This window comes from Nyctereutes procyonoides, unplaced genomic scaffold, assembly GCF_905146905.1.
Source record: "Nyctereutes procyonoides isolate TBG_1078 unplaced genomic scaffold, NYPRO_anot_genome, whole genome shotgun sequence".
Classification (NCBI taxonomy): domain Eukaryota; kingdom Metazoa; phylum Chordata; class Mammalia; order Carnivora; family Canidae; genus Nyctereutes; species Nyctereutes procyonoides.
In genome coordinates, this window is record NW_026575040.1 from 13,793,587 (window position 1) to 13,820,227 (window position 26,641).

The following is a 26,641-nucleotide window of genomic DNA, read 5'->3' on the forward strand; positions in this document are numbered from 1 at the left end:
TACCAGCTAGTATTAGATTACATGTTTATTATACTTACTCAAAATTTTACCCCTCAGACAAAATAACTGGAAATTTTCTGATACATTTTCTGCCTGCCTTTTGTTTCTCCCTTTTACCTTTCTACTCACTCTTTCCCACTTAACCTTTTTTCCTTTTTCCTTTCTCCCTTTAATTCCGTTCTTTCTTCCTTTCTATTTTGATGAAAGCTTTGTAAATAAATAGGAGTTATTTATGTTTAAACTTTCTGTAAAACTAATTTAAAGAATGCAACTCTTTTGAGTTACAAAAAAAATGGCTTACAAGACTTACAGTACAAATACACAATCATAATGAGGTTGAACTTTTCCTCTTTATTTAATAATTGCATTTCCTAGTGTATGAACTAATTATATATTTTTAGGTATTAAATATGACGCTGAAAAAGAAGAAAAATCTTTGCAAGATATTAAACAGAAAGAGCTATCCCGAATTGAAGAAGCCCTTCAAAAAGCGGCAGAGAAAGGTATGTTTATGTTTTAGATAAATTTATATATATCTGTATTTTAGATAATGCACTGTAGGGAGGATGCTTTCATAAGACTCCATAAGTTGTCATTCCAAAGAAAGAATATTCTTTTAAGATCATATCTCAAAATACCGATTACAAATATTATAATGACTCACATTTAGAAATCATTGCCATGTGATTGTTTTATCTGCCAGTTTAATTTTCCCACTTTCCTCAACCAGTTGTTTTTATTGTGACTTTTCTGTGAGTTTTTGCAGGCCTGTTTGTTTTTGCCAAATGTTAATAGATTATTATACTTCTACATTTTTAGGTATATCCATGGATATATCTATGAGGATAATGAGGTTCAGCGTATCAATATAGTGAAATAATGTTTAGAAGAAATGGTGCTATAATTCTGTTGTTAGCTGTATCTCTTTATTATTATATAGGATATTTTTAAAAACTTGGTTCTTCAGATTTCAACATTTTAACATCTTGCCTTAAGTTTTAATTTTTTATTTTTATCTAAAAATAAATCTGATGACTTTTTTGATTTGGAGCAAGAATAAGGATAAGGATAAGATGAAAAAGCAGTCTATAAGGCAAATACGTTTAAGAACTTTTCCAAACCTCCAGTTTTTCTCTTTCAAGTGAAATCACACTCTGGTTGCTGATTCTCTAACTCACTCTCTGTGTGAGAGTTATTAGCATTTTATATCATTTTTGTATCATTTGGTTGGCATGTTTATGTATTTCTGTGATGAAAGAGGATGATACCACAAATGCTAATGCATTTCTCTTTGGTCTCTCTTAAAAGATATGGCAAACCTTGAATTAGAAATGACAGAAATTATATTCAGATATACTAAGATTTTGTTTTCTAGTTTAAGCTACTAATGTTTAATTGAATCAGTAAGAAATCTCTCTTAAAAATAGCTTACTCAGGGATGCTGGGGTGGCTCAGTGGTTGAGCATCTGCCTTCGGCACAAGGCATGATCCCAGAGTCCCTGGATCAAGTCCCACATCGGGCTCCTTGCATGGAGCCTGCTTCTCCTCCTTCTGCCTGTGTCTCTACCTCTCTCTTTACCTCTCTCTGTTTCTCATGAATAAATAAAGTCTTAAAAAAATAGCTTGTTCATTAAAATTCTTTATCAGTGATTCTAATTCTTTTTGCCCTGAGTGGTTTTTCTTTTCCTTTTTTTTTTTTTTTAAGATTTATTCATTTATTTGAGAGAGAGAGGGAGGGAGGGAGAGAGAGAGAGCACACAGAGGGAGAGGGAGAAGCAGTCTGCCCTAGGAGCAGGGATCCAGATGCGGGGCTTGATCCTAGGACCCTGGGATCATGACCTGAGCCAAAGGCAGACTTCTAACTGACTGAGTTACCCAGGCACCTGCCTGCCAATTGCTTTTCCTTTCTTTCTTTTCTTTTCTTTCTTTCTTTTTTTTTTTTTTTTTTTTGCCAATTGCTTTTTCTTATGCAAAGTGATTGATTCTTTTACAAAAAAATTATGAAAATACTTAAAATACAGAGAAGGTTGTCCTAATGGAAGAGATTTTGAAAAGCTTAGTATTTTTTCTTTCTCTTTTCATAGTTGAGCACATCTTATTTTCTGAAGCTTGAAAGTCTGTATTTTTATGAAAACAGTATCCTTCATTTCTATTACTTAGTGTGCCAAATAAAACAAGATGAGAATGGTTTTGTTTATTACAATTTAGTGTGATTATTTACTTTTACTCAGTTTTGGTTAATTAGTGTGTGTGGAAATAGTACATAAATTGAGGAGAAAGACTTGGAGAGCACTAGAATTTAGTTTCTTTCTTGATACAGTTCAGATTAAGTATATTTTTTAACACACTGTATTTAATGATACATATTTATCAGTAGGCGTATTGATATATATTTAGATAAATTGATACACATAAGAAAATATCAAAATATATGTATTATATGTAATACAGCATAATTATACACTCATATAATTTATTATGTATATACAAGATTATGTTATACTTTTCCTTTCAGAAACAAACCCCAAATTCCTCTTTCTTTTTTATTTTTGGATGGAAATAATTGTGATTATATAAAAAATATTTTCATGTTTACAGTGGGCTGTAAGAAAAAGCATATATAGTCTCTCCTTTTGTAGTAGTTGACAGCTTAATTGGTAAATGATAACCTGCTATACATATTGTATTGAGTACCTATGAGATTTTGACTTCTGGGTCTTAACGTTTAGGAAATTTATATGTTTAGGCCTGGCAGAGAGGTTAAGGATAATTTGATATGTTTATAGGAGCAAAAGAGATGATATATTTATAGGGTAAAAGATGAATTCTTGGTGCCTAGCTGCCTCAATTGGTAGAACATATGACTTTTGATCTTGGGGTTGTGTATTTAAGCCCCATGTTGGGTTTAGAGATTACTTAAAAAATAAAATCTTAAAAAAAAGAGATGGGATAATTGGAATATATGTTAATATATTTTAAGTTGCAATAAGTACATTTAATTATCTTGAGGGCGTATAATTTTTTTCTAGCTTCTATGAATATGGATCACCATAATGTTATTATTCATAGAAATGATAAAAAGACCCTAGTCTTTAGATGCTCTGCATTTCACCATTATTAATAGTTCTTACTTAATACCATACTTTATTTTTGAGACTTATAATTTTTCCACTTATTTCTTGGTTTTAAAAGCACAAAAGCACTATGGCATAGGTATAGAGACTCAGAGAGATAAGGAGAAAAAGTGATTCAACTCTGAGCAGCAGATAATATAATTGAGAACAAAATCATCTTGCTAATCTGCTTTTAAAAAGTATTTCTACTTAATTTGTTTCATTTGGTAAAATACAGTGCTGCCCACAATCGTGTGGAAAAAAATAAAACGAAAATATCAGTTAGTTCATTCCTAAACAATTTCCTCAACTGTAAAAATAAACTTCTTGATATTTTTCTCCTTTTATTTTATTGTGGTGAGTTTTATTTTCCTGAGAAGGCTATTATAAAGTAAAGGGAGGGATCCCTGGGTGGCGCAGCGGTTTAGCGCCTGCCTTTGGCCCAGGGCACGATCCTGGAGACCCGGGATCGAATCCCACATTGGGCTCCCAGTGCATGGGGCCTGCTTCTCCCTCTGCCTATGTCTCTGCCTCTCTCTCTCTCTGTGATGACTATCATAAATAAATAAAAATTAAAAAAAAAATAAAGGGAAAGATGAAATTCTTAGTGAGGCCAAAGATTCCCAAATGCTATATATTTTGTATTTAAAATGTTAATTTTGTCTAAGTAATATATACGCACACTTTAAAATCAAAGTTTTGCCATAAAGACTTCTGATGAAAAATGTCAGTCCCCTCTTCCACTCTTTTCTACCCTTTAGACCCATTCCTTAAAGGGAACCACAGTTTTAGAAATATTAATGTGGTGTCATTATCTAGTCTATTAATGTAAGGTATTATCTGGGATTTCCTCTTATGATACTTAAGGAGTTTACTTCTCTTACCATCTCCTTTCACTCTAAATTTCCCTCCCTGTCCTCTAAATGTGGTTATATCATAATTTTTGGCCAATTAGTAGTCAAAATTTACACTACTATGAAGTGTAATTGTTCACTGTAGGTGAAATATTGTACTATGATTATGTTTCCTTTCTTATGCTTATTTTTCTTGACTTTGTAAATGCCTTTTTTATTTGCTTTGTTTTCTTTGTAAATTTACCTTTAATTCTTTTCACTTACTACTTGAAATCTGTTACATGACTATCAGTATTACTTTCTAATTGCTCATACCCACCATTGGTCCCCACCCCAGACCCATTTTTCTCTTGAGATCTCCCTTTATAATGATTGTTTTTCAGGCCTGCTGCACAGTTGGCCTCCTGGAATTGGTCTTTTGTGTTTAATTCACTATTTTCTGGGTCCTTTGCCTTTCATTCTTTGTTAGTTTGTTACTTTGCTAAAATGTATCTAGTAGCTTTTAAGAAAGGATACATTGTATATAATTGTTAAAATCCTTTCAAGTCTGAAAGTCTTTGTTTACTTATAAACTTGTTTTAGGGATCCCTGGGTGGTGCAGTGATTTGGCGCCTGCCTTTGGCCCAGGGCGTGATCCTGGAGACCCGGGATCGAATCCCTTGTCGGGCTCCCGGTGCATGGAGCCTGCTTCTCCCTCTGGCTGTGTCTCTGCCCCCTCTCTCTCTCTCTCTGTGACTATCATAAATAAATAAAAATTTTAAAAAAAGGAATACAAAAAAAATAAACTTGTTTTATTTGGCTGGGAATAGAATGCTCGGTTTTAAATGAAAATTTTGAGAACAGTATCGTTTACTAAATGATATTACTAGGTTCTTTTGAGAAGTTTGATGCCAGTCTGCTCAACACATTGTTGGAAACATAAAAATCAGAAAATCTGTGAATCTTGCTGTCAATAACCTTACATTTTAGTTGAAAAAATAAGAAATATGCATAGTCATAAATAGGAAAAAGTGTTGAGTAACGTCAAAGAGGTATAGGATAAGAGTGGTAGGGGAGTTCAGAATGAACATATTATCTTAAGCCAAAGGGATCAGGGCAGACACTATGAAGATAAATATTTCAGCTAAGTCTAAAAGATGAGTTTGCAGAAAAGGAGAGAGGGTCTTCTGGTAGAGGGGACAGTATAGAGAGGGAAGTATAGAATAGGAGGAATAGGTAAGAATTTGGGAGTTTGATGGAGTAGCAGCTAACATTTATTGAGCATTTACTGTTTGTCATTCTTCAAAATGCTTCATATGTATTAACTAATTTAATAGTCATAATTCTAGGATATAATGCTATCATTGTTCCCAATTTACAGTTGAGACAGCTAAGTTAAATAACTTGTCCCAAGTCACACAGCTGGAAAATGATAGAGCTATAATTTGAACATACTCTGGCTCTATATAGATCCTGTATTTTTAGTTTTGTGCTATAATGGACTTTCATTTGTAACCAGTGGGAGAATCAGTAGGAAGTTTTCCTTTTTCTTTCTTGAAAAATCCAGGGATTGATGTCATCAAAGCTGTGTTTTAGGAAGGTTAAACTTGCTGTTGTGTCTGGGCTGTATGTGAGGAGGGAAATGGAGGATGATGCTATGTCACCATCACTAACAAGAATGGATAGAAAGGATTCAGACAATATATCTAAAGGGAACAGGTCAGACTAAAAGTAACTCTGAAGTTAATATTTCATTCTGCAGATGGGCAATACAGTGGGCAAAAAGGGAACCAAAATAGCAGACTTTTGCTGTTTGAAAATTTCCAATAATTCAATGAGTTGTTAGCCATAATAGATATTTGTCTGCCTTGCTTAATTTAAATTATTGTTATAATTTTAATTATTAGGAAATTTTGTTATAATGTTATAATAATAAAGTTTGTATGTTGAAATAATAGAGGTGGTTTCACTGTTTCCTTAGAAATATATTGTTTTGGTGTCACCACATTATACTTGTCTGTTACATGATTTCTGATTCTTTTAATTAAGTTTAGACATGTTTTACATGTGAAATTAAGGTGTCTCTCACATGCTTTGCATTCTGGTTATTGCTGCCATGCGGATGCAGGCGCACATTCAGGGGAATTCATATATGGCTTGGAAAGCTTTGTTTACAAGGACATCAAGCCTGGTGGGTATGCATGGTTCATTATATTTAGTTATTAAAAGATTATATTCTTATCCACTCTTGAGCTTTTAATGGAGTCCATTTGATATACCATTTTTTTAAAGAAAATATGGAAATGTAATTCATGTTTTTCACCTTTGCCATCATTTCCATTTCCCAGCCTTCTGTAGCCATTTGTTCATTCACTAAATATTTAGTGTCTTCTAGGGCAAACACTGTGCTGGATGCTTAGTGTTCATAGGGTGAATCAAACATGACCTATTGCCTCTTGTGAAGCTTGCATAGATCATATGGATAACTTTGAAATCCAGACTGACTGCCTTTCTGACTGGTTCTGCAGTGTAGTAGTTTCTCAATTAGGAAATTCCTCTCAATAGCAGTGGCTTTCACACTTGTAAAAAGCAATAAAATGGAACCTTTCTTAGTGAGTGAGACTTTATTTAGAGCCTTGATAAGAGGTGTTCCTCTGGGATTCTTCATAGCTTTCCTGATTGGCTTTTTCTCTGTAGGAGCTCTATAAGCACGTGGAGACTGTTGTCTTCTACAGCATATTAAACTTTGAGTCTTCACAGAAGGCATATTTGAAGGCTCACTGCTTGAGGATTTATAATAGGCCTTTTTTATATGATAGGGAATTAAATACTACAAGTACATTAAAATAATAATTCCAGTATTTTATAAAAGTATTTTATATATTTGTATTTTCTGTAACTTTGCTGGGGTTTATGATATTAGTCACACTTAAAATTTGTTTTGATTAAGTGGCAAGTGGGGTCTGTACTCAAAATGTAAACAGTAAGCATTATGTTAGAATTACCTCTGTAGCTAGAAGCTTCATTAATATTTAGGTTCATTTGACAAATGGAAGAAGAATTTACATGGCAAATTTCATAGCACTGAGTGAAATTACCCCAAAAGGCGTTTCTCTTTTAATAAAAACTGTCCCTTTAGCAAGTATAACTATGTTAATTTGTCTTACAGTTATTTTATTTAATTCAGAATATAGTCTAGAAATACTCATGGCTCACTGTTTAATTTTGTTATAATTGGACCAGATTTCTGCAGTCTGCCAGAGCGATGTTTTCTAATCCTTCTAGGAGTAATCTGCCTTCAAGATCCAGATGAATTCCAGTGGCCCATTTAAGTCATAACAAAAATCATTGGGCAACATTGGTGGTAAAAATAAACAATTCCCCTCCCCCTTCTGCAAAACCAGAGTGGTCACTATAAAGGAAAACCTAATTGATTCAGAGTTTACTCTGAACACTGCATTAACCTGAATAAAAAACTTGGCCTAGAATATTAGTGATTCTGAAACAAGAATAGTTAATTTGTTGATGATATCTTCATTTGGCTAGGACATAATATATACTCTGATCTTTTAATTTTTTACTTTCTGAGTGCACATTCCTTCCTTATTTCATGTCATTTAAAAAAATTATTCCAGGGCACGTTTCTTAAAACGTTAATACTGTTTTTCATTTTAATACTGAAATAATATATGATTTTTCACTGTGCTAACACTGGTGCTGATGGTGCAAAAGCATCATTGTGTAAAATTGTGGCTGCTTTAGCATGCATGAATTGGCAGTGGCACCAAACTTTATTTTATATTTTATTTTATATTTTATATTTTATTTTATATTTTATATTTTATTTATTTTATTTTATATTTTATTTTATATTTTATATTTTATATATTATATTTTATTTTATGTATTTTATTTTATTTTATTTATTTTATTTTTATTTTATTTATTTTATTTATTTTTATTTTATTTTTATTTTTATTTTTATTTTTATTTTTATTTTTATTTTTATTTTTATTTTTATTTTTATTTTTTTATTTTTTCAGCATGTCCACGCACCAAACTTTAATAGCAGCCATTGTATTCTTCACTACCATGTACTCACAGTAAAAAATAAGATGAAAAAAAAAGAAAAAGAGCACCAATTTTACTTAAGAATATTCTTGATGGAATAGGAAAAATTCAATTTTAATAAACTTAAGCTCTTGAGTATGTGTCTTTAATATTTTGTGTGACAAAGCAGGAAATATGTATCCTTAAGTAGGATAATTGTCTCAAGGACAAATACCAGTGCATTGTTTGAATTGTCAGCTGAACTAGTTGCTTTTTTCCTGGAAAACCATTTTAAATGCAAGAGTGATTGACTATTATTATTCAGATTTGGGTATTTCATACATACCCAACAAAACAAAACTACTTCAGCAAAACAACTTCAAGAAAAAACACTGATGATGTTTGTTGCTAATGATAAGATTTTACAACTTTTAAGCAAAAATTAGAATTTTGGAAAACTTGTGTTTGCCACCTGGAGCTTGGCAGCTTCCCAGTACTTAAAAGACTTTGCTGATATGATTGGTGGCGTTTAAAAAGATATGATACTAACAATTAGGATATGATACTAACAATTGTGATTTTTGATGTTAATGAAATCACTCAACATTGAGGTCTGTATAATTGAATGAAGCAATATTTCCATATTACCAATGCATGATATCAGGTATGTGCCAAAGGTCCATCTAAAGTGTAAGGTAGACCAATTGATTTTAATTCAGATGAAGAATTTATTGATAGAGTTTCAGATTCCAAAATACAACTAATCTTTAAGAAACTACCACTTGTTGAGTTGGGGTATAATATTCATGATTACATGAAAAGATCATGAGGATGTTCCTCCCTTTTTTATTACATATCTATAGTTAGATCAGATTTTCTTCATATGCTTCAATCTAAACATTATTTCAACAGAGCTAAGGCAGAAGGAGATAGGTGTATCTGGCTCTCTTTTGTCAACCCAGACATTAAAGAGATTTGTAAGAATGTAAAACAATGCTACTCTTTTTACTATAACTTTTTGTTTGGATAATATTATTTTCATAAATATGTGTTATCAGTGCTATCATGTAATTTTTAAATTTTTTTTACATAATGTTTTTAAAAATATGAATTAATAAATATTTTAAAAATTTGTTTTGATTTCCAATATGGTAAATATCCATAATTGTAACCCACACAAATAAAAAACTCTTTAGGGTTCTCAAGTAAGTGTGTTAAAGGTATCAGGAGACCAAAATATTTGAGGACTGATTTAGAGAGTGATACAAAATATCATTTTTTAATATTCATCAGATTAAATAGAAACTTTCACTAAAGAACTGTATAGCAGTCAGATTAGATTCTGAAATTATTTGGAGAGTTTTAAACACAGTACATATAACATTGAGATCAAAGATAGAACAAGGGGCTAAAACAGTTGTGAAGCCAGAAAGATCATAGAAGGTCTTATAAGAAGAGTAAGTTGTGATAGAATCTAAATCCAGGCAGCTGAGCCTATTTCTGAAAGCTATTCTAGACCAGTGAGATGGTTGGGAGACTTTGGCTTTCTTGTTTCTTTTCAAATGATATTTCTTTGAAAAATCCGTCTTTCCCTAAATGTTTAATTTGTGAATGAAAAAGACTCAAGAACCATCATTATGGCAAGAAATATTGGCAATAGCAAAGTTCAGATTCTTTACGTATTTATTAAATATTTCCTTCTTGGAGCTCAGGGTTTTATTCTTGAAATCCAGTATTTGGTTCTTAGTTTTTAAAATGACAGGACAATATGCTTTAAAATATAAAAGAATAATTTTAAAATTTCAAGCTAAATTTCATGTATATCCTATATATACATTTATATGTATATAGCATGAATTGAATTTATATATTTTACCATAATGTTCAGATGTGGATTTTTTTAATTCATTTGAACAGATGCGTTTCATGTGCTTTGTGCCCAGATGCTAGATGATTCTTGTCCTAATGAAGAGTCCTGACTGGTGACAAGACAGTTGTGCAAACATTTGTCATGGTATAATCACTGCTTAGTGGGAAGTCTTTATAAAGCGAGGAGGTAGCTGGCCCTAATGCTGCTTGAGATAGTTGAAGAAGGCTGCAGACAGGCCTTAGTGGACCTGAAATTTAGGAGCCTCTTAGGATTTTGCCTGGTGAGGAACTTCAGGGAGGGCAACTGAGGTTCAAAGAATGATCTATATATATATATATATAGAGAGAGAGAGAAGCATTAGCCACTAGAAAATTAGGCTTGTTTAGGAAATTAATAGTAGTTTCTGACGTATCCAGTGCAAGGATGAGTAGCAGAGGTAGAACACCACCACAGGGAGTTAGGGGCTAGATCATGAAAGGACCTTTGTGTCTTGCAGACACTTTCTCATTTATCTGCCAGGCTGCAGAGAGCCCTTGAAAGAGTTTTGAGCAGGGGATTGACGGGCTGTGAATGGTATTTTGGAAATGATCAGTCTGGTGGCACTGTAGAAGGATGTTTAGGAGGCAGAGTGGAGACTAGAGGCAGAGGAGACCATACAGAGACCACCTTGGGTGCAGACTGGAGATAATGTCTAGCAAGAAGTGGAATGTAAAGATTTGTAACTTGGTTAAGATGGGTGTTGGTTAATGCCATGAAAGCGAGGCAGTGCCAAATAAAAGATGAAGTTTTAAAGGAATTAATTAATTAGTAAGCCAATTTCAAAGACAGTTCTGTGTACAGTTTTTGCCCTTTTGGTGTTCTTTGTATCTTTAAGTCATTAAAGGATTTTGCTTTTGAGGTATATCATGCCGAGGAAGTCATCTGTCAGCAACCTACCTTCCCATTCATTTCATTTGTGTTCCTCTGTCCCTTCCATATATTTATGAAAACTTTTCCTTGAAAATTTTATATTCTGTCATTATTACATTTCCAATATTTTGATAACACTGAAGTTAAAATTAAACTTTGTATCATGAAAAGTTATTAGTATTATAAAAGGCTTTGTGTATGGATATTTTGCTCAATTCTTATATGATTGTACTTGCCAAGTTATTTGCTAGATATTTGGAGGTCATTCTAGACTAAAGGTTTGTGAATTTCTGTTTGTATTGAAATAGGTCAGTTTAGAATAAAGTGATTTGTACCAAAATTTGCTGTCAGGAAGAATTCTCTTGTTTTCTTTTCTGTCCTCTAGTCTGCTAACTTGAATTTTATCCTTTTCTCACTAAAATGCTTCCAATGAGAAGGACGTAAACGTAAAAAGCACAAAAAACATTTTAAGAAACCTTTTAAAAGTCTTGATCGTTCGAAAGGTAGGTAAACGTAGTTTTTATGCCATGTGTTATTTATACACATCGCCACTTGATTTCTGTCTCCAGAGGTAAAATGAATGTTAGATACCATGTAACTTCAAAAATAAGTTTTAAGTTGGAAGTGCATATTAAAATCTAAAATAAATCTAAAATAAAACAAGGACACCAGAATAGGCTGTCCTTTCTATTGAGTAGTGCTTTAGATATCCTTTGATCATTTGATTATGAAATATGTGAGAATTTCAACTCTTGACATTGTGTTTTTCTACTTTTTATAGATAAACCAAAAGAAGCCAAAAAGGATACATTTTTGGAAAAGTTGGCAACCCAAGTAATTAAAAATGTACAAGTAAAAATCACAGACATTCACATTAAATATGAAGATGATGTAAGTAATTTCAATTTAGTTTAAGTTAGTAGTTAAATGTGTATTTTATAATAAGAGTTATTGATTTGTCTAGATAAGGGTGACCTGTGCTGGATTTTAAATCCAAGATTGTTTTTTTTTTTTTTTCTGCTGAATATGTTACTGTATCTTCTTTCCTATGTCACGCTTTTTTTTTCAGTTAGGCATTTAAGTGTATAAATAAAAAACCACCATAAGCTCCTTTCTAAAGGTAGTATGACAGATTTCCCTGTTGTCCTCTATTATTTATTTTGAGTTTTAATGTGTTAAGATTTACACTATTATAACTTTAAAGATCTATATCGACAAAAAATTAATTGGTGGTGATGGAAATAGTCAATTATAATGGTAGTTTGTAGAGAGGGGACTAAACCTCAGGTCATTAGTCAACAACTTATTATGAAGTTGTCCATCCAAAGTCCCATCCTCTTTATATTCTTTCAAATGGGATTGAACATGCATGCACACCTACTCACATACATGTGTAAAAGTGTGTTTAGAAACCAATTTCACTTATAACCAGAGTTTAACATTAGCTGATTAAAAACTGCTGATTATTTTTTTTTCTTAAAGATTTTATTTATTTATTCATGGGAGACAGAGAGAGAGAGAGAGAGGCAGAGACACAGGCAGAGGGAGAAGCAGGCTCCATGCAGGGAGCCTGATGTGGGTCTCAATCCTGGGTCTACCAGGATCAGGCCCTGGGCTGAAGGCGGCGCTAAACTGCTGAGCCACCTGGGCTGCCTCACTGCTGATTAATTTTAAACTAAATATACATTGCTTTGTTTTAAAATTTGAAAAATATATAAAATAACTTTGAATTTTTTCATTTACCTAAGATGATGGAAATATTATTCCATCTCTTCTAAAATTGGGGTTTAATCAAAGCAGTGCTGACATATATAGAATTTTCTTTTTCTGATAAGTTACTTATAGAACTTAAATTTAAGTAAGACACATTTGTAGTTTTTCAAGATATACTATTACCATAAATTGATTTTACCTTTTAGTTTTATGTAGCCATTAAACTAAATTTTGTAAATAAACAACTCATCAATGCCCTTTTCCTAAACTTTGGAAAATAAATCAACACATCATGGAAGTAAAAGAATTATTCTTAAAACTAATGATATATTGATGAATGAGAACTTCAGTTTGAATTTAAATTAAGCTTTTTTACTGAGCAAGTACAATTAGGTACATAATTTCTCTCTTTAATAAAAAAATATAGAGAGGCACAGGAGTGGGATAAGTATATCAATTATGTTTAGGTTGGTATCAGTGACAAAATCTATTAAAATCTAAAAGAAAAAGAATTAAAAGTACAGAGGGATCTTTCTTGTATCATTCCTTTTTCAATGTGATTGTCTTATTTATTGTATATAGGATAATGAAAAATAGAGTTTAGGATGTGGGGAATAGGGAAAGTATAATAATTTATCATAAAGATGCTCATTGGGTGATAGGAGTAGTTTGTGGGTAGTGTCTTAGCAAGTGAGGAGTTGGTAAAGTTCCTTCTGAAATAGGTGCAAGTTATTTTGAACCAGTTGTGTGTAAGTATAAAAAGATGAGTGTGGGAATAAAGGAAGATATTAAAAACTGAGCTCACAGTGCTATTTGTGCTTTTCAGTTATTTCAGAGCTTGCGTTTTCCCTGCATTTTAGAAGATTCTATGTGACTATGGTCTGGAGTCCTTGTTGGTTGATTTAGAACATGATGTTTTTTTCTTCTCTTGAGTTTACCTGGTTTCTATCATAGCCAAAAAACTCTATATGACTTTTGGGCATCCTTATGATGTCTAAGACAATGATATTGTACACATTGTTGTACAGTGTAAGCTGGGAGTATCAATATAACTTATAAATGAAGATTAGGAATAGAACAAAAGTTTCATAGGTTAAGAGACTGAGGAAATTAAATGTTAAGAATCTTGGACATTCCTGTCAAAGCATTTTTGAAAAGCTAAGGATCTTAGAGACTTAAAGACAGTTCACATTTCTAAGTGTGAAAATCGTTAATATTTGAAAAGTAATTTAGTGGCAGTATTATTATCTGTGACATCTTGTGTTATTTGTCTTTGAAGAATATCTTTAATGATACACATAAAGAACCTGTCTCTTCTTTATTTGGGTAAGAATCTAGTTACTGAGAAAAGTGTTCACTTCATTAGGAAAGAGTTCCGTTGGGAAAGTGTCATATTAGTGTCCTGCCTACAAAATGTGGATATTCCTAGCCATGTTATTGCCTTTTTCTCTTCTTTTTTTCTCACAAATCCATTTGGGTTGTGTGACTTACTTGTAAACTAATTTCTCTATGTTGCCCATTTACAGAGTGGAACATGGTTTCCCTCTCACCATCAGTGTATTTTAATATCACTTTTCTTTTTTGATAGGTTACTGATCCACAGCAGCCTCTTTCATTTGGTGTCACACTGGGAGAACTTAGTCTGTTGGTAATGTTGACGTTATTTACAATTTTTGTGGAACCTGTAAAATATTCCCAAGTCACAGGATGAATTGCCTAAAATCAACTATTGATATAAATAGCTATTTTATTTTTATATATAATATTTTTAGTTTTTGTAGAAGTTCAGAATTTATAGTGATGCTGTTATTACTTTCTCTAATTATTTTGATTTGTCTTTGACCTTAACAAATACCAATATACCATTATCAAGCAGTTTTAAATAATTAAAAGCTATATCCTAAACGTGTGGGGAAATAGAAAGGTAAATCATGTTCTCATTCTTTGTATAGGCAGATAGAATTTCCAAATAGCTTATAAATGTGTACATGTATGTGTGTTTGTGTATTATATTGAGATATAGTTTATTTTGGTTATATATTTTATAATGCAGTTTGGTTTTTCTCCTAAAGATCTTTAAGGATAGATAGTATGTACGTTCAGGTTGGACATTTTTCCCTCTTATTTTCTATGGGTAACTAAGTGGTAGGAAAAATGTTTTAAAGTTAAAGATAGGGAACAGTAAATCATGCTGGGTATATGTTTGTCCTATGATAGTTATATGGAGAGGGCCTTGGTAGGGAAAGAAGGGGAAGAAAACTGAAAGAGAGTGGAATTCCAGAGAAAGGGAAAAAGGAAATGGTTTCATAGAGGCCTTCAGAATTATATTTTCATATGGAAGAAGTAGAGAGATTGAAGACCAAAGCAGAAACATTGAAAAAAAGAAAAAATCTGGAGAAACAAAGTTAAGGGAGTCAGAGAAGCTAGGATTTGTTATATTGTTTATCCTGTTTCTTTCCAAAACTAATTTTAAGTAGCTTTTAAATTTTTTTAAAGATTTTATCTATTTATTTGACAGAGAGAGAGAGCACAAGGAGGGGGAGTGGCAGGCAGAGGGAGAAGCAGAAGCAGGCTCCCTCCTGAGCAGGTGCCCTGGTGTGGGGCTTGATCTCAGGGCCCTGCTATCATGACCTGAGCCGAAGGCAGATGCTTAATCAACTGAGCCACCCTGGTGCTCCTTAAGTAGCTTTTGATAAAAAAAGAAATAATACAATAACAGAGACTAGAGATAATGCTCCAGAAAAACCAGACTGGCAATATTAGGCATAAATGAACACAATATTTTATGTTGAGCTTCTAGCTGACAAAACAAAAAATTATAAAATAGTCACGTACTTCTCATTGACTAATAAAAAGGTATACTAACACATAAGAATGATGTGTAGTTTCCTTAGTGTGTATTGTTGCTTGATTCTCTTTATCTTTTCTCAGACTCTTCATACTGTGTTCTTTGCCTGTATTACTTTTTTCCCTTTATCTCCTTGGTGATCCTATTCAGGTTTTAGTTCTTATGTTAGATGTTACTCTTTCTCATTCCCTTGTATTTTCCTCTTAAGAATTTATCACTCTTTTATGTTCCCCATTATATTTTATTATAGCACCAATATCATATTATTGTACTAGTTAGCATGGTGATCTTCTGTCTAACCCTCATTCATTCACTGACAAAATAGGACCTCTATTTTAGAATTTTGTAATGATTAACTGAGATAGTTAATGTAAAGCATTTGGCACATGTGTGGCTCGGCTATTTCCTGTTTCAACTATTACAATGACTGTAATAACAACAATAACCCTAAACTTACCTCTTTCTTTATCCACACCATTCCTTTTTCCCATTTTACAGTTAGAGTCTCTTAGACCTAAGGTAATCTTTCCACCTCTGATCTAAATCTCATCCTTCCCATGTCCTTGGGAGCCTTTTTCCCTCCCTTTTTCTCTGCCTCCTTTCCTCCCTTCTTTCTTCCTTTCTGTCAGTTTTCTTCTCTTTCCTAAATCTTCAAACCCCCCCTCTTCCACTTTTCCCTTCTCCCATTCCTTCTGTAAGCATTTAAACACATTCAGGTCTGTCTTTTATAGCAAAATTAAGAAGGCCCTCCTGAACCTTCTCTCACTCCTCCTAGGCCCCATCTACCTTGACTGTCTTTGTTTCCCCACCTCCTGCTGACTCCTTTCCCACTGTACTCTGACTCTGCTACTCCTCTGAAATTTTTCTTGACAAGTTCATTAGTAATGACCTGGCTGCTCAATAAATTAATTTTAGTTTATCTCATGGCAGTATTTGGTATTGTTGATCATGCTGGCTTTCTAGAACCATGGTCATGCTGTGATTTCCATATTCTTGTGGTTTTCTTTGCAATAATTATTTACTTGATTTTTAAAAGGGATGTGGACCTTCTTCACTATTTTATAGGCTAGCTCTTTTTTTTTTTTTTTTTTTTTTTTAATTCATGCCCAGTTCCTTCCACACAGACACATAGTGGCTCAGTAGTTATTTTCTGGATGAATAAACTCAGTTAAATTATAACCTCAATTCTATTTTCACTGTTCCTTTGATTTTGTCATATAGATATGTAGGGAAACAGCTTCCAGTAGCCATAATTAGCTAGATGTCTTTTTTAAAAAATCTAAGGAATTTTGTTACAGTTTATTAGAGTACTGTATTATGATATATATACTTTGTTTCACTGTTATTTATTTTCTTTTAGACTGCAAATGAACACTGGACTCCATGCATATTAAATGAAGCAGAAAAAATTATATACAAGGTATTAGACTGGATTAAGAATTTCTTGTTATTTTTCTAGGTACAAACACTTATTGTAGTTTTTTGAAACTTTGATGGGGCCCAATGTGTCATTGGAGTGTGAGTTAAAAGTAGAAGCTCCGGTTTTGGCTTTGCCACTTACTATGTGACCTTCTGTAATCACTTACCTTTTCTGAGGTTTAGGTTCTTCACCTAGCAGAAGAAATCAGATAAAATTAATATTTCCTAAATTGTGTTTTATGGAACATTAGGTAATTGGGATATGAGATTTGTAGAAAAAATATTTTCTGGTCAAGATGACTGACTAAAGTATTAAGCTGTACATAGTTAAACAGTGTGTTTCATTTTGTTTTAAACCACAGGACTGGACAGTACTCTAAATATGCTAATAAACATTGAGAATTTTCAAGAAGAGTGTTTATGTTTAGTATATTGCTTTCCCCACCTTACTGTTGTAGAATCCCCTCCCCTCACCTCTCCTTCTAAGCAGTCATTCATATCCACTGGAGGAATTGTGTCTTTCTTCTTATTCTGCAAAACATTTACAAGTCTGTTAAATAGTAAATTCTTAATTAATATTTGATAGCTGAATGAATGAATTTCCTCAGAAATAGTGATGCTGAAAGAACAATTTACCAAATGCTAAGATTAGTGGTAAAGTCTGTGAATAACATGCATGTATTTTTCCCATTTTTGCTTTATTTTTTTCCTTTAAAAGTTCAAAATGGCAATTGGATAATCCTAGGGTGATATGAGAATAATCTTTTAATACTGATTCATAATTTTCATGTGTTGCTTGACCTCTTTTATTTTTCTTTTGTAGCTTATACGACTTGATAGTCTTAGTGCCTATTGGAATGTAAACTGCAACATGTCTTATCAGGAGTCAAAGGAACAGATCTTGGTAATTTCAGTTTATAACTGGAAGAGCTAACTCCACTCCCTAAATTTTTTTTAACTTAAGTGGTATTTAATGAGGATAGGGCATATAGTCTTTTGTTTAAGTTGTATTTAACTAAATCAGAATTGTGAAACACAGTTTTTGGAATCCATTCTTTTTTATTAAAAAATTTTTTTAAAGATATTTTATTTATTCATTTAAGAGAGAAAGTGTGAGAACACTAGCACAAGCAGGGGGAAGGGTCAGGGAGAAGGAGAAGCAAGCTCCCTGATGAGCAGGGAGCTTGATCCCAGGACCCTGAGATCATGACCTGAGCGGAAAGAAGGCAGATGCTTAACTGACTGGGCTGACCAGGTGCCCCAGAATCCACTTTTTAAAAAAGCATTTTGTTTTTGAGGATCTTTGTGAGATCATTCACTACACAATGAGATAATAACTTATACTGCTAATTTAAAACTGCATTTATGGTTTTTTGCACTCTTATTTTGATGACATTACATTGTATTTCGTATAAGAATGATTATGTAGAGCATTGTAAGGAATGATGATACCTTTCAGATCTGAAGAATATATTTTTAGCGAATTTTCTTTTAAATTAAAGTATAATTGACCTTAGCAAATGTTTTAAGCATTTGTGATAATGATTTCATCAACAGTGAAAGGTTAACTCAAAACTTCACTGTGCTAGTTAGTCTCAGTCCTTTTTATTTACTTAGAGGAAAAAGGAAGAAAAGTTGAATTTTCTGAACTTGAATTAATTCCAAGATTCTAGCTCTTATTTCTCAGAAAGATACTGTAATAAATAATTTGCCTTTGTCTAGAGAGTGTTTGAGATCCCAATTCATGGATGTTTTATTGTTTTTTTTTAAAGATTTTTTTATTTAAGAGAGAGACATAGAGAACACAAGTGACTGGGGGGAGGGACAAAGGAAGGGGGTGAGAGAGAGAATCTCAAGAAGACACCCTGCTGAGGGGATCCCTGGGTGGCTCAGCAGTTTGGCGCCTGCCTTTGGCCCAGGGCGCGATCCTGGAGTCCCGGGATCGAGTCCCACGTCGGGCTCCTGGCATGGAGCCTGCTTCTCCTTCCTCCTGTGTCTCTGCCTCTCTCTCTCTCTCTCTCTGTCTCTTGGTCTCTCGGTCTATCATAAATAGATAAATCTCTAAAAAAAAAAAAAAAGAAAGACACGCTGCTGAGCGTGGAGCCTGACATGGGGCATGATCTCACACCTCTGAGATCATGACCTGAGCCGAAATCAAGGGTTCGGCTTAACCAACTGAGCCACCCAGGAACCTCAGTTGTTTTTTCTTTTTTTAAGTCAGAGGGGAACGCAATGCTATAACACTTTTAAATATTTAGAATTTTAAAAAATTACCTACTTCTGTATTTTAGTCTAAAGAAATATAAATAATGCTTAGTGTATTTTTCTTATGGACTACTAATTATAAAGAAGAGAATAAAGATATTGATTTAAGAACCACATTCTTTTCCCCCCATGTGTAGTTGAATATGTATGAATTTTTTTCATTCTCCAAATTTTTGTTTAGGATCAGCTGAAAAGTGGAATTGTTACAAGTAGCAACATACCTGTAAACCATCAATATAGTAAGTAGTGGTAAAAGTTTATTTCATGTTATAGGAAGCATAGGATTAAATACTCTGGCTTACTGTACTTTCTTCTGATAAAGGTACTTTGACAAAGAGAAAGTATTTTATATTTTAGTTTTATCACAGTGTATTTGGATTATAACAAATTATTTAGGATAGATTATGACACATACAACACTGGAGAGTAAGAAGAGGGCAGTACGACTGTAGTTCACTCCTAGCATCTAAACACCCTTGACCTCTGTGTTTTCTTCTTGTTAGCACCTTTATTTTAGGAATTAGGTTTTCTTTTCTTTAATCTCTTTAATCAAAATCTGAGAGATTTTGGTATTCAGGTCAACCTTGCCATGTCACTATTGCAGTGTTATGACAAACCAACCACTCTAGAGACTTTCCTAAGTGGCTTTTCTAATTCTTGGCAGCCTTGCCTTTACTTATTTTTAAGTAACCCTCTAACAAAGCAGCCTGTTTATTAACGCCATCTGTTTTCTCCTTTTTAGTTTCATTTGAAAGAGACTATTGTTGGATTTTTTTTAATTGAGTATACTCCTTTATGTTTGTCTTCAGCTTTCATGCTCATCATCCATATTCCATGTTACTCTGGTTCATTGTTGTTTTCTTCATATTCTTTTGTAGCTGATTGCTATTATGGAAGAGTTGACACTTTCTCTTTATGTTCATAGATCTGTTTAGTGATGGTGTTTTCAGATGAAAGTGTTTAGTTTCATTCATGAAAGAACTAGTTCAGAAAAATCTACAACATCATTTATAAATGGGATCTTCCACTTATAAAAACCTCTAAATAAGTTAAAATTTTTATATAATCTTATGCAAATGTAAATACTGTAATATATCATAATTTATGTAATCTTAATATAGTTCACTATTAAAAATTTATTATATTACTTTGTCATTTTCCTTAATACATCTTTCATGCTAGTTCTTCAAGAATATTTTCTTATTTGATTCTAAGATGATATATATAATGATCATTCTGAAAATTATAAAGTGGTAAGCATTTTTTTCTTGGTAGTATGAATTTAATTCATAATTCTGTTCCTAAATTCTATCAATGTTTAAGTAAGACAAATTTTAAACAAATTAAATTTTGTCTCCTACCTTGTGTTAATATTTTTAGTGAATAATAAAATCATTAAATGTCTTGTAGTAAGGAAGAGAAGTTTAATTTTACCCAGACTGAATAGCCAAGAGTAGATTGTCTATTACTTTTGTACATTTTTACTTAGTAGCATAGGACTCCAGTTTCCTCCTTGGAGATTCCACTTTGACTTGCATTTGGTATTATGCAGATAAGTAGATGCTTAAATATTTTTGGGTAGTGAATTTTTACATTTTTTTATATATTTTTGATTATTTTTCTCTACTTTCAGAGTAATAGTGTTCTTATAATTATTTACAGTTGTTCATATATATGGGTATATAAACATAATCTTGTGTCTTCCCATGTGACTTAAGTTTTCCAGCCAATATCAGCTTCTGCAAAGCTCTACATGAATCCTTATGCAGAAACAGAGCTCAAAACACCCAAACTTGATTGGAACATAGAAGTACAGAATATTGCCATTGAAATGACCAAACCTCAGGTAAGACTCGGGTGGCTATTTCTAGCTTTTATTAGCCTTGAATCTCAACTGCTTTTGTCCTTTGTGATTATTCTTTCTCCAGTGCTCTAGTGGTTCTTTTATACATTTATATTTGTATTTATATATATATATTTTTTTTTTTTGAGAAAATAATTTCCTTCTTTTTATCTAGTCTTTTCCTTATTGGTGGAAAATCTTACCAAATTATAGCAAATGATGTTTTCCTATGTAATTTCCAATTGTTGATGGAAGATTTTAATGTGTTTTTTCTTCCTCATATTTTAATAGACACCTTTATAGTATATACTGTCTACTTAATTTTTAGACCTGCTATGTTGGTGCTTTTTTCCTTTGTCATTTGGTTAATACCCTGGGTTCGAATAACAGACCTGGAGAACTGGAAGTGAAAGAAGGACAAAAGGTTTAGCTAAATGAGCTTTTAGCTCAGTGTAGTCCAGTAAAAATATACGGTAGTTCCCCTTCTCCATAGTTTCTGTGGTTTTGGTTACATGGGTCAACTGTGTTCTGGAAGCAGATGATCTTTCTGATGTATGGTCAGAAGGTCAGTAGTGCCCTGACACTATGTCACAGTGCCTACATCATTTACCTCATTTCATCTCACTATTAGGCATTTTATCACAGAAGAAGGGTGAATGCAGTCAATAGGATATTTTGAGAGAGAAACACATACCACATACACATAGCTTTTATTACAGTATATTTTTACGATAGTTCTATTTTATTATTATTACTTTTTATTTTTTTATTATTATTTTTTTATTCATTCATGATAGAGAGAGAGACAGAGACACAGGCAGAGGGAGAAGCAGGCTCCATGCCGGGAGCCTGACGCGGGACTCAATCCCGGGACTCGATCCCAGGACTCCAGGATCGCACCCTGGGCCAAAGGCAGGCGCCAAACCACTGAGCCACCCAGGGAACCCCCTATTTTATTATTATTATTCATTTCTTACTGTGCCTAATTTATAAATTAAATTTTATTCTAAGTGTATATGTATAGGAAAAACGTAGCAAATGTAGGTTCAGTACTATCCATGGTTTCAGGCATCTGTTGGGGGGGGTCTTAGAACATATTTCCTCAGGATAAGGGGAGGATTACTGTAATGCAGGTTGTCTATGTAATTTAAAATTTTCTAGTAGTTGCATTAGAAAAGTAAAAAGAAAGGTAAAATTAATAACATTTTATGTAAGCCAGTGTATCCAAAATATTATCATTTCAGCATGTAATCAATATAAAAAATTATATCCTTTCCTTTTTTCTAAGTCTTTAAAACCTTGGGTATATTTTAAACTTAAAATACATTTAAGTTCAGACTACCTATATTTTAAGTGGTGAATAGCCGCATGGTAACCAGTAGGTAGAAATCATTAAGAAAAACTGAAAGGAGGAAACTAGATTTGCCACTTTCTTTATCTTATCTACAGTCATGTTGTGTGTGTGTTTCCCTCCATTTGAGCTCTTTACCAGGTATATGCAGAGTTGTATTGGTGGTAAGATGGGCAATTATATTGGTTTATCTTCCTTTAGTTATGTAATGATTTTCTGGAGAGACTTGCAATTCAGCTTATAGAAAGTCAATGCTGAAATGATGGTCCAGAGGCAAATATGTAGTTTTAGGAACAACCATGTTCCAGTCATTAGTTACAGATAGTGTATTTTATTATTTCTAGGATGTGCATTTATTTCATTGTGTAACATATTTGAAAATAGGATGTATAATATTATTGATGGTATGATACTTTGTTAGCACTGTTTTTTTTCTTTTTGTAGTGGAACTTAAAAATTATGTTACAACTTATAATTGGCGGTGTTTTAAATTTGAGAAAATATGATACTAATAGGTAACCATGATATTCATTGTTCCAGGAAGTTGGAGTCTTACTATACTGCAAATATAATAAAATTTGGTGTTTATCCATGTGTGCAATTAATAAATATAACTGTATTTTTGTTTTAATAGTACTTAAGTATGATTGACTTTTTGGAGTCAGTGGATTATATGGTTAGAAATGCCCCTTACAGGAAATATAAGCCCTATTTACCACTTCATACCAATGGTCGACAATGGTAAGTTAGAATTTTTTTTTTTAAATGAGAAATATATAAGTAGAAACTTCCAGATTTAAGAGACCTTTAAAGCCATGTAATGAAGCCACTTTTTTTTTTTAAATCTTTGTAGACATGAAAGGGATATCTTTTGTATTATGTCGTTGTTACTTTTTTCATAAACACATTCTCTTATACTCTTGCTTTTAGATTATTCCCAAATTCTCAACTTAGCATTAAGCCTTTAATCCTTTTTTGGTTTAACTTAGCATTAAGACTTTAATCCTTTTTTGGTTTTAGTGCCCTTGAGTCACCACGTGTAATGAATGTTATAACCATATTGGGATAGTATTAATTTTGTATGTCATTTTGTGTCTTATTGATTTTGCTTTGACATACCCTCTTACTGGAGTAATTTGCTCATTTTATAATCAATTTAAATCAGAGAATTTTACTGAGGAATTGAAATGCTAATTAGTGGGATCTTATAAGGAGAACAGTTAATAAGAACAAAAAATAACTGTGGATTTAAAAAATCTAAGCCATTTTCTTGCTTTTTCTTAAACCTTTGTATTCAAATGTACATTAAAATTTGATTTGCAGGTGGAAATATGCAATTGATTCTGTTCTTGAAGTTCATATAAGAAGGTATACGCAGATGTGGTCTTGGAATAACATAAAAAAACACAGGCAGCTGCTCAAGAGTTATAAAAGTGCCTATAAGAGCAAGTTAACCCAACCTAAAGTCCCAGAAGAAATACAGAAACAAATTCAGGTATATTTCACATATATTGATGAAAGCTAGTCTTTGTTAAATTATCCTTTAGATTTTCCTAAATTTAATTTGAATTAAAATATTATTTTAGAAAGAATAAAACTGACCTCTTTTTGAGATAATTTTATGGGAAAATGTAGAGTATTTTTTCTTCAGCTCTTTCTTCTTTAAACAAATCTTTTCCTCCTATCCTAATATCAGATTAAGTACTAGAATACTAGAAAGTATTTGGAGAAATGTACTTGGTTTTTATATAATATTTAGAAAATCAGTATCAGAGCTATTCAAATATATGTTTATTAGCTAGATGTATGTTATTAGTTTTTTGGTGTTTTTTTTTTTTTTTAAAGAGCTCAAAGTATTATATAAAAAACAGCTCTTATTGCTCAAAATAGGAACCCCTTTTGAAATACAGAAAAATACCATGCTGAATATATAATTTGCCTAATATCATGTGGTCTTGATTATATAACCATTTCTGCCACAAATTCATAATGTAAAGAATTAATTGAATTCCTATTATTCTGAAATATGTGAGAGACACTGATACTATATATTGGAAAAAGCATCAAGTTTCTCAGCATCTTAGGTCTGGTGTTCTCCTGTATAAAATGGAAACAGTATCTGTTTTACAGAGTTGTGAGAACATAGATTATCTCTTACACAGATTACCCAATACCGGTTAGATTCTTACATACTTTTATATAAATTCCCCAAATTAGCTTCTATTTTAACTTAGTTGTTGATTTGTAGAATTTTGCATTCTTAAATTTTGTGTTTTATAATGGTGCCTTTAGTACAATGGTTATAAAATATTATGGAAAAGAGTGAGTCAGTATGAACCATAAGGATTAACAGGTCCCCCTCCTACAAATTCTTGTTTCTATAATGGTCTCATTAAAATTCTTATTTTTATATTTTTTGAGGATTTGCTTTCTTGGATAACTTACTTCCCTTATTGCAAAAACTAAAAGTACAAAAGCCAAATGTACATTCAGATTTATACTTATCCTTTCATTAGATCACAATTAGTTTGTTCATGGACTAGATAATCCTAGAAATCCTAGAATAAAATTTTTTAATCTAATGTCATTTTTCTTGTTTACAAGTGTCTCTTTGTTTTATAGGATTTGGAGAAGACTCTAGATGTTTTTAATATAATTTTAGCAAGGCAACAAGCACAAGTTGAGGTAATCATTTTATGAGCTTTTTTTATTTTATGTTTTAAACATGTTCATACTATTCCTTTAAACTTGAGATCAAGAAATCTTAAGTTTCATGGCAGTTGTTCAAGTAAGAATAAAGATTGAGTTTCCGTTCCTCATTTGATCTTGGGAGAAAAAAATAGGAACAGTGGAAAAAAATCCACTAACATGGAAGGAAAAAATTTTGTAATTTTACAACAAAATATTTGAACCCTGCCTAAAAGGAAAGTAAATCAAAGTTATCTGTAATTCTAGCTATGTAGAATACTGCTGTTAACATTTTGATATACAGTCTTCCAGGTTTTCCCCCATGCATATGTATCTACTTACATATGCTTTTTTATCCCCCATCCTTTCACTTTATCTTTGCTTTGTTTCCTTTTCCCTCCCTTCCTTCTTCTTTCCTTTCCTCTCTTCTCCTTCTCTCCCTTCTTTTCTTTTTTCCTGTAATTGGAATCAGCCTGTTTATATTTCATAATATATGGTGATTGATCCCACTTGGCATATCCTACCTCGTCCCTATTGTTCCATGTCAATCCTTTTATTCTGTAGCATGACTTTGTTGGTAAATAAATTGCAAGTGCAGTGCAACTCACAATACAAAAAGTTAGGAAATATAGATATACAAAGAAAAAATAGAAACATCTATCTCACACTAAAGATACATTCTGTTAATATGTTTTTTTTTGTATATTCCTTTAGTCTTTTTTTTTTTATTTATAGATCTCCATACACATACTTAGTTTTTAAGTGGGATTAAAGCATGCACTGGTTCATTCATTTACTTAGTTAAGTACTCATTGAGTGCCTATTTTACTAGAATCATGGTGAAGACTGTGAACTCTGGAGTCAGCTTTGCCTACTTGTGTGATCTTGGGCTGGCTACTTAACCTCTCTGTGCTTCAGTTTCCTCATCTGTTAAATAAGAGTAATTCATAGTGCCTACATCAGAGGGTTACTATGAGGAGCAGTGATGATCCATGTACAAAGCACTTAGACTATTGAGTACCTGGCACATAATAATTATTGAATAAGTGATTTTTTTCCTTCATCATCATCATCATCTGCATCATTCTGCATACAGAAGTGAACAAAAATCCCTTATTTACATTCCAGTAGAAAAACATAAATAAAAATAGAGTAGAAAGATAACCCCATTCTCTGACTCTGTTTCTCTTGTATTTCCCTCATCCCCTCTGGTTTTCACGGACTCCATTTTCTCATTCCTTGGCCAGACTGTAGAATTTCTCTCAGGGGTTCAGCTGCTTATGCCTATGCAAAGCTCCATGACTGAGGACCTGCTTCGGTACACTCATGTGAAGTAGTTTTCTATGGCTGCATAATAAACATAGGGGCTTAAAGCAATACACGTTTATTGTCTCAGAGTTTCTGTGGGTTAGGAGTCCAGGTTTGGTTTACCTGAGTTCTCTGCTTAAGGTCTCAAAAATATTGCCATCAAGCTGTTGGCTGGGACTGTGGTTTCATCTGGGGGGTGTCAGTGATGAAGGATCTGCTTTTGTTGGCAGATTTTAGCTCCTTGTGCCTGTGGGATGGAAAACTTCAGTTTCTTGCTGGCTGTTGACCAGAGGCTGTGCTTAGTTCTTAAATTTCATTTCATTTCCTTGCCAGAAGGGCCTCCTGACATAGCCCACAACACGGCAGCTTGCTTTTTCAAAGAGAAAGAGACACTCCAGTAAGACAGCTGGTACAGTTTCATGCACATAATC

The 26,641-nt window shown here is 32.7% G+C and overlaps 1 protein-coding gene across 2 annotated transcripts in view; it reads left to right on the forward strand.

Moving 5' to 3' along the window:
- VPS13C (vacuolar protein sorting 13 homolog C) overlaps nucleotides 1–26,641 on the forward strand; it is a 174,369-nt gene that overhangs the window by 25,218 nt on the left and 122,510 nt on the right. For both annotated transcript variants that reach the window (XR_008663727.1, XM_055319705.1), the window contains exons 5-14: nucleotides 402–503; nucleotides 11,557–11,666; nucleotides 14,077–14,136; nucleotides 16,697–16,756; nucleotides 17,579–17,659; nucleotides 19,202–19,259; nucleotides 20,739–20,866; nucleotides 22,849–22,955; nucleotides 23,538–23,709; nucleotides 24,837–24,899. Coding sequence is in view for 1 of the 2 variants with exons in the window: in XM_055319705.1 (XP_055175680.1) it covers nucleotides 402–503; nucleotides 11,557–11,666; nucleotides 14,077–14,136; nucleotides 16,697–16,756; nucleotides 17,579–17,659; nucleotides 19,202–19,259; nucleotides 20,739–20,866; nucleotides 22,849–22,955; nucleotides 23,538–23,709; nucleotides 24,837–24,899 (941 nt within the window). In the remaining variant the exon portion in view is untranslated. The remainder of the gene's footprint in view (nucleotides 1–401; nucleotides 504–11,556; nucleotides 11,667–14,076; nucleotides 14,137–16,696; nucleotides 16,757–17,578; nucleotides 17,660–19,201; nucleotides 19,260–20,738; nucleotides 20,867–22,848; nucleotides 22,956–23,537; nucleotides 23,710–24,836; nucleotides 24,900–26,641) is intronic.